Raw genomic sequence first — 10,415 nt, 5'->3', positions numbered from 1 at the left:
GTGCAATGATGTCACGCTCTCCTAGTGTGCCTGCTGGTGGCAGGTGATCTCTAGTCGGCCAGAAACCTCCTGCAAGTTGCCAGTAACTGGCAGGCAAGCAGATAAATCTCTGGGAGGTTGCCTGCCACCAGCAGGCACCTGGGATCCCTAGATCACAAGGCTGCAATCTTTAGCACTGAAGTGTGCTCCTACATTACAAGGCAGCATGGAAATCACACAACAGCCTCACTTCTCTTCCATGTTGCTCTCATAATGTAAGATTCTGCTGTTATTTGATGGTGAATTCCATTGAAACTAATGTAACTAAGGATCAATTCACATGATCATTCTATACTTTTCCCCAGACTGAAATATACTAGTCCTATAGGGAATATGTTGTCTGAATTATTCATCATGAGCACAAAGTGCAATTTCACACAGTGCTGCAAAACCTTCCTGGCACCTTTAGTTTTAAAAATGGTTTATAAAATATAATTGATCTTTTCTGTTGTTTATCAGCTCAAGAATGTCCATTTATTTATTTATTTATTTATTTATTTATTTATTTATTTATTTATTTATTTATTTATTTATAGTACACCTTTCTCACTGAGACCCACAGCGGATTACAACAGTGCTAGTGAAAATACAATATAACTGACAGCTAGGATATTCATTGAGCAAAGTAAGTGAAGAACAGTTTTAGGAAAACAGATACCATATGGAAGGTAGCAGAATTTTTTTAAAAAACAAGCATAAAGCTGAGCACAGCAATGAAATCTATTTGAAACAAAGCATAAGAAATTTCCATGGAATGTTTAGCAGCATGGAAACTCGCTATTAGGTACATATCTATATTAGCAATCAGTACCCAATAGCAAAGAGTTTAGTCCTTGTCCCTACCAAGGCATCTCTCTGAGCTATTTTTTATGACATAGTCCTGTAATCTGGGTAGAAAGCCCACCTGAACAATTCAGTTTTGCATAGTTTGTAGAAAGTCAGGAGAGTAGGGGGCTTTCCTAACCACCTCTGGCAGGTCATTCCATAAGGTGGGGGCTACGACAGAGAAAGCATATGTGCAGGTGGCTGTTGATAAATATTTAAATAAATAAAACATTCAAATTGAATTGTGGAATGCAAACCCTGAACTTTTACTCACAGCAAATGATTTAGACAACCCACAGGCACAATACAAACCAGGTTCAAAACAAATATGTGAAGGGTGGCTTTGTAAATTAGCATTATCTTCCGCTCAAATATGTTTTTGATGGAGCAAACATGTTTTGAAATAAAAGCTGGTGGAAATGTTTCCAGAGTTTAACATCAAACTGGCACATGGCATGGGTGAACACTACATTTCAAACAAAGATTTCCATGGGACGTATCCATGGATAAAGATTATGCCTTACAGTAAATAAGTACAAAAATTAAGTTAGTTTTCAATAGCAACATCATTACTGACACGATATAGCAATGTCTCAAACTTTTATGTCAGGGAAAATTCAGAAATAGTTTAATAATGTATATTTTACTACATTTTACTTGGACGCTGTCTCAGGAGGAGAAGAATTATAGGAGAGGAGGGTGCATAAAGTTTGGGTAGAGTACATTGCACCCCCATGCACACTTGTAAGTCCTTTTGAAGTCAATAGGATCTGTGAGCATGAAATGATCAGGGGTGTAGTCTTAAGCCTCTTCTGCACCACAATTCCTCAATTTTCCTGAAGTCAAGCCAAAAGGCATGGAATCAGCTTGTACGTGGCCTTTTGCCCCTCTCATGTTCGTTTGGCATGGTGCCGTTTCTTTTTTAGACCACACCATGCCAAAATGAGTCAGGATCATGAGTGCTTGTTGTTGTCACTTATCCTGCCATTTGTGGCATCACAGCGCCAGCCCTTTCTTCCTCCCCCCGCCCCACATGCACTGAATCGATGCATCGCTGGAGTGCTGGATCAATCTATTTCCTGGATTTCAGCCTCCACCTCTCCACTCCTCTCTGTTGATTCTGATTTGCTGATTTGCCTGTGCTCCTCTTTTAAGAAACTACACATGTGATTTGCTGTGAGAATTGAGTATTACCCAGCAGTGGAAACAACAGAGGAGGTGTGGAGGGGGTGATTCAAGCATGTGCTTGAATCACTCACACAAACAAAGGGATTATTTGTCCTAGAAACAAAGAAATAATATTCTTAAAAAGGAATTTTGTTTTGAAGTGATCATCTCATTTGGGCAGTGATGCATCACTGGCAACGCTCCGTTCCTGCCTCCTTTTCTGTTGCCCCCAAGCATCCATTTCTCCACCATGGGATAAAAAAGAGAATCTAAAACTCAGTATTAAAATATTTATTTCTGATACCCAAATATTTAGCTCCCCTATACAATCCCACCTGTGCCAAAGTGAAAAGAATAAAAATGGAATTCCCCCCTGCATGCTTTCAAACCAGCAATTAATTGATCCTGCACTGGACTTAAAACATTTTATTAAAAAAAACAAGAGAGGGCTGAGGGGGAAGGATGGAAAGGAGTAGAGGGGATAGAAAGGAGGGGAGAGGGATGGCTGGATAGATAAGAGTAGCCAATCACAATGTGGTGGGCTGGCAGGGGGCAGGAGGTGAGGGGAAGGGTGGAACACCAAAAACAGAATAAAGAGCATGCATGGGAAAACAGCCAACTGCAAAGCGGATTTTTTTTTTTAAGTCAGGGTATAACTGCTCCCAGGGAAGCCCCAGAAAAACCACATGGTGGCTGTAGCGATTGCTCATTGCAGAAAATTGGGTGTAGATGGTCACAAACAAAATGCTGCAGTATGGGCACTGAATGTGGAAATTGGTCTGTGCAGAAGGGGTTTTAGTCAACAACAACCTTCTGTCAGGCAAATGCTTTCTTTAAAGCGTTAGCTCCTGAAATAAGGAGGCTCATATAATGGTTACTCATCTACACATTTTAGGGTAAAGCACCCTTATGATGTCCTGATAACAACATGAATGTATTTTCTCAGCTTTGTGCAATCCATTATCATTTTGTGCAGTATACTGAAAATTTCATGGTTTGAGTTTTCAATAAAATTCGTTATCACCTGCTCTAAAAAAATTGATTCTTCACACCTACAGTAGTCATATATTATAAGCACAAAAAAAATTGAACTGCGGTATAAAGGACACAGTAATTAGGTTTTATTAGCATGTGCTTGATAAAGAATGCCCACAGTACCATTCCCCAGTAATCAGATATTTTGATGATTACATGGTCTTTTAGACTGGGCTGCCTGAAGTAAAAGTATATTCTGTGTTGGAAGAGTGGGGGGAGGGCTATATTTGCAAAACGAGGTTGTACAAAGCAAGACTTCTGGAATAGACTTGCTGTTTTAATGCATTCTCGAATCTAAATCCAAAGCTAAATGCAATTCTTGACGAGCTGCTTCACTGGAAGGAGGTTAACTGAAGGGAAGGGGAAGATGAAACATAATTGTATTCTCACTGATGTGTTCACATGGTCGTTAAGTGGTTTCTTGCTATTCCAGTCCAGTGCTTGCAGCTGTAAATCAGTAAGCTGGAAACAAAAGGGTTACTCCTTTCCATAACAAAAAAAAAAATCGAACCAGCCTACTTAAGACATATTGTAAAAAGGAGAATATAAAATATGGGACGAAAGGACGAACGGAAAAGTCAGAAGAGGCGAGATCACGCCGCCCTACATAATGTGCCACTGCAATGCCGAGTACGTGGGGGAAGGGATCCACTGTCCCCCCCCCCCCCTCGACAGTAGAATATAAAAACCCTCGCACATCTGTATTAAGAGGATCAGCCGACAGTGTCAAGTTGTTACAGATTTTCAGCGAGGGGCCATTTGGAGAAACGATAAATGAGATTTTCAATTGCTCCTTGGAAAAACACATAGGGAAGCCATTAGTTGTGGTTTTACAAAAAAACACCGAAATCAAAGGAGGGAGGGACACGGAACAGATACGGTGCGGCAGTACTCCCGCCCTCCCCCCACCCCGTTCCTTTAATTTAAATAAAATGTATAGGCTAATGCCGTAATTGAAATGGGAAACATGATTTGTATCTTGCTGTAGCAGGAGCCTACCCATTGGAGCACAGAACACAGCTTGGCGATTGCAAAATACAAGGGCTTTCTATGCGTGTGTGCAGTTCTCCTTCTCACCCCCCACCGGCAGCTAAGAAGAGCAGCTGTCCAATCAGAGAGCCCAGTTTCATAAAAGTTGGCCTCTGATTGGCTAGATGGGAAAGGGCATTGGGAACAAAGAAAAGTCCCTTTCAGGTACGGAGTCTGTGCTTGCTTCGCACTCTCCCTTCTCTCCGGTCCTGATTTGTGCTGCTCACTGTTGCAGTAAAGGCAGCTGGTTGTGTAGTGTGTTGTGTGAGAGATTCTGTGTGTTGTTTTAAAGGAATTATTTTACTTTTTTAAAAAAAACATTTTATTTTTTAAAAAGGAAAGTCCATGAAATCTGGTGCTCTTTTCTTCAAAAAAACCCATAAATCTGTTGAAGAAATTTAGATTTTTTTTCCTAAAATAAAAATCGGCTGCAACAAAAACACACTCAATGCAGTTGTAGAAGGAAAAGGTCAACTCGATTCAATACAGATCGTAAGTACGGTTGCGTATCTATAGCACTTTAGAGGGGATTTTTTTTTAATATGCAAAGGGGACTGAGTGTTAACAAATGTATGCATCGGAAAAAAGGAACTGGTTATTCGGGGTTTTAAATAAAAATAAATCCACGATCAAGGTGAGGGATATTTAGGAGAGGGCTAAAGCGTTGCAGTTTCTCACACAAATCATCCTTAACGTGCACTTGAGAGGGAGAGAGGGGCGCGTTAAAGCATATTACGTTTGTGGGGTTTAACTGACCAAGTGGGGGAAATAAAACTGACATAATAATATCCCAGTCTGCATATTGCCTTGCCCCTTTCTCCAGAACCTCGACCCTGATCACTTACTAAATAAAACTAAGATTTTGTCATCTGTCTCATGTAAATAATGCAATAGTAAAACTGGGGCAGGAGGACGCCCACGCGGTTTTTGGTGCAATGAACATTTCCCCATTACCACGCACAGTCTCTCCCCCTCCCCCACCGCGATCTCAGCCCAGTGTGTTAAAAAAAACGTAACCTCCAACTGCCATGGCCAGATAAAGGACAGATTAATTTGAACGCCATGCAGTGTTTTTGTTGTGCTGGGTCGGAGGAGGCTTTTTAAAAAAAATCGCCAGGAAAAAGCTCCGTGCCATGTACAGAATTACAAATTGCACCGAACTCGAGGAAAGGTTTATAAGGTGCTTCTCTCGCCGCCGCCGCAGCAGACGCTTCGCGGATCGTGCATTTCACTCATTCCTAACTCCAGAGAAGCCAGGGCTCGGGGAGTAATGTTTCAGATTCATAACTTGTAGCTGTGCCAACAACGGACAGAGGGACGGAGGGAGGGAGGAAAAGAAGGACGAGAAGGAAGGGAGAAAATAGACCTTAATCCCCCCCCCCCTTTCTTTTAAAGATCAGATCAGTATTTTCTTGATACGGTTGTCAACCCCCCCCCTTTTTTTTTGTTCTCACGACAACCAATTGAGCCCTTGATCCTCACGTGATGTGAAAAAGCTTGAACTGTAACAAAATCGCTCCTTTTAGATGGTTGGTTGTAACTAACTCGCCCATCCCCCTCCCTCCCCCCCCCATACATTTCCAGCGAAGCAACTCTGCTTTCCAATCTATCAACAATTCATTACAGCTTTTAGCTTCCAAACGCCAGCCAATTAAAAAATATTAAGCCAAGCTCCGAAGAGGAAGGAGGTGGTGGGAAATAAATGAAAGAGAGATGAACTAGCGTGTGAAGGGGGGGGGGGGTTCTGTCCTGAAAACAAGGTCGCCTATTTTATCTCTTTGGACTCTAATTACTGAATTACTTACCACATGACTTATTCACTTTGGAGCTGCCTCTTTTCCTGGACAGCATCTGGAATACGATGTCTTTTTTAAAAACCCCAAACTTTAAATGGTGGGAAATCATGTGCTTGGAAATATTTATTTCATTATTCATTATTTCATTATTTCAGTCTTGCTGCTGTACTCCCAACAAATATTTTGATCGCTGTTTTATGAAACCTTGATTTTTCTCTCTCCTCTTTTGCTCCCCACCCCCCCAACCCGCTTTTCCCTCAAGTTAGTTCAAGAAGTCAGATCTGTCAGGACTAGAGGGGGAAAAATGCCACTTCCCGACTAACAGGCGGAATCCAGCCCAGATTTTCAGTCTTTTCTTTGCCCCCCTCCCCCTCCCTCTCTTTCACTAATTTTCCCCGATGTTAGCACATTCTGCCTTGTAACAACCGGACGCCTGTAGGTTTGTTTCATGGAATCATTACTTACTGATCAGGATGGCTGTAGAATCTGGAACTGAAGACGGAATGTGAAGTTGAAGAAAAAACATTTTGCATTTTTTATTTTTACTACAATCATATTTTGGTGCTTGTTCAAGCAGGGAAGGGGAAAAAAAGCTATTTTGGTGCTTGAGGCTTCTGGTGTTGTGAATGTGAAATACTATCTTCCAGCCTGCGAAGTTGTGAGGAACAAAATCTTTAAAAGAGGAAAACCAAATCAAAAAAGGGGGAAAAAAGACTTCTGGTTCTTGTGCCAAAGTGGAGGGAGATATGTTATTCAGCGATTGCTCTGGCAGAAATGTTAGTTGGTTTCTACTTCTTGTTCACTTGTTCTTTAAGTAAAATGAAATGGGGCACTGAGTTCTGGCTGATAGCAGTGAGGACAGAATTTTGATTTGCTGGCTTAATTAAAAATGATAAAGGATTAAAGGTAAGCAATGTATGTAATATGTATGTAAATATTTGGACACCAAATCATTTTTAAAAGGATAGATTCCTTTAAAAATAATTTTAGTTAACCTGTGTCAACACACTCATTTGTGGTTAGAGGCCACCTTGGTGTAGATCATTTAAAGTGCATGTCTTAATCAGTTTCCTGTACAGTCAGTAATACTATATTTAACAGACTGAGCTATAAGTGTCCTAAGAGGATATTGGAAGCACATCTAGAAATGTTGCGCACATTTTAGAAAGAAATTATGTATTCTCCTTCTCCCCAGTTAAAATTTTTGAAATTAATGCCTTTCTGTTGGTTCTTTTTGTTGTATTTCGGGGCTGTCCTCTGTGTCTCCCCTGCCCCTCAGAAAAAAAGCTAATCAAATCTGGAAAAAAGTCACATAACTTGAATGAGATCTAGTTTAAAATTACAAAATGTGTGAAATGTATTTGGGAGGGAACTGTCTTTGTGCCTAGGTGATGATCCATAATCACACTCCCAGTTTTGTATTTTTTTGGGAGCTTTGTGGATTTAAATCCTTCAGTTTAAAGGGTTTGTGTTTTTTGGACATGGCATTTAAAAAAGTGATCCTGGCGCATGGAATGCAACTCTAGGGAAGATGTTCATTATCAAAGGCTGCAATTTAACAAACCTTTTAACAATTAAAATACGGAGTGTTCCCTCTCTCCTCTGCCTCTATAGTAGTAATTTTATTATATTCTGGTAACACCCAGCCAAGATATATTCGACTTTTCCCCTTCCTCACAGGAAAAGGTGGACCTGGACTTCAGGGTATATACCCAGATATACCTGGGGAAGGAACGCAAGAAGAGTTACACTTTAAAAAGCCCCACGGAGATAAACGAATGTCCCCTCATCTCCAAAGGAAAGTTCGTCTGATTTTTACTCAAGAGGTCTCATCTTCAGGATGTCATTGAACACTTCCACTGCTGGCAAAGGTGTGGATCCAAACACAGTTGATACTTATGACAGTGGTGATGACTGGGAAATTGGGGTCGGGAATTTAATAATTGATTTGGATGCTGATTTGGAAAAGGACAGACAAAAATTTGAGATGAATAATTCCACCAGTTCCAAGGATTGTGGGGGTCTTGCTTCTAGTGGGGTTAATGCTACCTCAGCCTTAGCTGATGGCCTAAAATTTGCTTCTGTTCAGCCCTCTGTTTCTCAGGGGAATTCTTCACACAAAGAAACTAGCAAATCAAAAGTGAAAAGGAATAAAACTTCGAAGGATGCTAGTAAATCTCTGCCTTCTGCTGCCTTGTATGGAATTCCTGAAATCAGCAGTGCTGGCAAGAGGCAGGAAGTCCAAGGGCGCCCAGGCGAGGTAACTGGCATGAATACGGCAATGGGTCAAAGTGTGAACAACAGTCCAAATGGCAATAACAACACCAGCAACAATAACAACATTATTGCCTCTTGTGGGAAAACTAAAGAGGAGAAAACAGGTAAAACCCAGGGCAGCAGAGGTTCCAAGAGGGATAAAGATGGAGGGAAATCCAGGAAAGAGAAACAACTTGACCTCCAGCAGGGACACCCCAACAACACTAGCCAAACTCCTCCTGGGCACTTGTATGGCTTTGGGGCCAAGGGAGGTAATGCTGGGAGCAACAGCCCTTTCCACTGCACCGCCTCCACAGCAGGGGATGTGAACAAAAATGCCCCAGATTCAGGGTTAATGGGGAACTCTATTTTGGTAAAGAAAGAAGAGGAAGAGGAGGACAGCCACAGGCGAATAAAGAAACTGAAAACAGAAAAGGTAGGACAGTGTGCTTTCCTTCCTTTTCCACCTATCTTTTCTTCATTTTCTGATAAAGACTTCCAAAACTGTGATGGCTTCTTCTTGAGTTTGCATACTGTTAAATATTTCAAACTCTTCTACTTGACTAATTCCCCCACCCATTTACTTGTACTCTGGAGTAAAAGTCTTGTATTTCTCTGTGTATGAATATTTTTGCAGGAAATGGTACCCAAGCTGTAGTTTTTATTAGTCTTGGCTTCAGATTGTTTATCTTGCAAATTGCAGGCTTGTTTTAGTATGTATATGTACTGCTTGGGTGCAGGTCTTTTTGTGTGTGTACTGCCTCTATCCAAAAAAAGTGAGGCTGAACCTGCTCCCCAGGCATCAGAGAAAATTGCACCATCTTTACAGTTCTTTCTGTTTAGGTTGGCTCAGAACAACAAGGAAAGATACAAAGCAGGTCTTTGGTTCATTTAATCAGCCTAAGTTCCTGGATCCTTCTTTGGAGGGGGAAGGGGTAAGGTAGGACGAAGTGGAGAGTCATTGCTGCTTGTAGAAAAGCCAAAAAGCCTGACATTGTTCAGATACTGGTATGGGGAGTAATTTGTCAGCAGGCATGCGATGAGTTTGTAATGTGTTTGGAAAGAGGGTAGTGGGGGAGGGGATGGCATACTGTACTGAGATGTGTACAAAATATTTCTCTCCCAATATGGGGGAACATGTTGTCCTGTGTCCATCAGTCTCCTCTTACCTGAATTCTTGATGAGTTTCTGGATGTGAACTGCCTGTTTGTTGACTAGTTGAAAAATGTGTGTGTGTTGTTCTTCCTCTCCACTGAAGTCTGAAAGATGTACTCTGTTAAGGATAAATGGTCTTGCATCCTGAGGGGAGGTGGAGAGCATTGGTTCCTCTTGGTTATTGTTGTTGCTCACTGGGGCAAGGTTTGGTATAAGCAGTGGTTGTTCTGTGTCCAGAAGACAGACGGTTTCTTTGTCATCTAGGGAGTGATTGTTGGCTTATAATTAAAGAGTCAAATTAATTCTACAGGTTGTTTAAACAAAGACAAGACCTTTCCCACCCCAGAAAGAGCCCTTAAGAGTGATTGTTCGTGTCATGATTACATATAATTGTTCTTCCATTATTTCTCTTTACAGTTCCCAGGCTAAATATTGCAAGGGGAGAACTTTTTAACTGATGTGTTAAACACACAAGGTCTTTACAAGTGTTCAGGAGCAGATTGCTGCGCTGTTCACAATATGTTGGGTGACTCGTCTTATGATTGGTTCATAATGCTTTAGTGAACAGTGGCTTTGCAACCCTGCCCACCCCCACAATAATACTTGTTGTTTGCTCTAACAAATGCTTATCTAAATACAAATCCCAATGTTTTGGAGAAGATCACATTTTAATAGTATATTTCTCTCTTTTTAAGAGCGTTGTGTTAAATTTTGCTAACACAAAGCAAACATGGGTGTGAATGGTCTGTTTGATTCTTTCCTAAATGCAGATGAAAGGAGGGGGGACCCTGGATTGGTTTACTTCTTAGGTATAAGCGTTTCTGTGTTCTAGTTTAGTGAAATGCTTCTGCTTGGTCTGAATTTGAAAGCTATTCTAAAATCCCATGGTTGTTTTATTAACTCAGTACAGTAGGCATTTGCTTTTGTTGCCAATAGTCTTCAAATTGCAGTTCTCTAATCTTCTTTAACTATCTAGATAAATTGCCCTAATCCAGTCTTCACAATGGTTGTGGTTAAAGAGTCAGAGCCATTTGATTGGATTCAGTGGATGCCTGGAATGTGGGAGGTACTGCCCTTTTGTAACCCCCTTAGCCTTTTAATCTTTCAGCCAAA

General features: G+C 41.0%; 1 protein-coding gene across 3 annotated transcripts in view; it reads left to right on the top strand.

Annotated features, from left to right (window-relative positions):
• The first annotated feature begins 4,534 nt into the window (after nt 1–4,534).
• The window catches only part of ZNF608 (zinc finger protein 608), a 190,280-nt gene continuing 184,399 nt past the window's right edge, over nt 4,535–10,415 (top strand). For 2 of the 3 annotated variants that reach the window (XM_054987649.1, XM_054987651.1), the window contains exons 1-2: nt 4,535–4,587; nt 7,572–8,583. In XM_054987649.1, the coding sequence (XP_054843624.1) occupies nt 7,732–8,583 (852 nt within the window). In that variant the 5' untranslated portion in view covers nt 4,535–4,587; nt 7,572–7,731. Of the gene's footprint in view, nt 4,588–6,720; nt 6,798–7,571; nt 8,584–10,415 lie in introns of those variants that run through there. The other variant, XM_054987650.1, reaches the window with a different exon arrangement.

Source organism: Eublepharis macularius, chromosome 8 (genome assembly GCF_028583425.1).
Source record: "Eublepharis macularius isolate TG4126 chromosome 8, MPM_Emac_v1.0, whole genome shotgun sequence".
In the NCBI taxonomy this organism is placed as follows: domain Eukaryota; kingdom Metazoa; phylum Chordata; class Lepidosauria; order Squamata; family Eublepharidae; genus Eublepharis; species Eublepharis macularius.
This window is presented reverse-complemented; position numbering and strand designations above follow the sequence as displayed.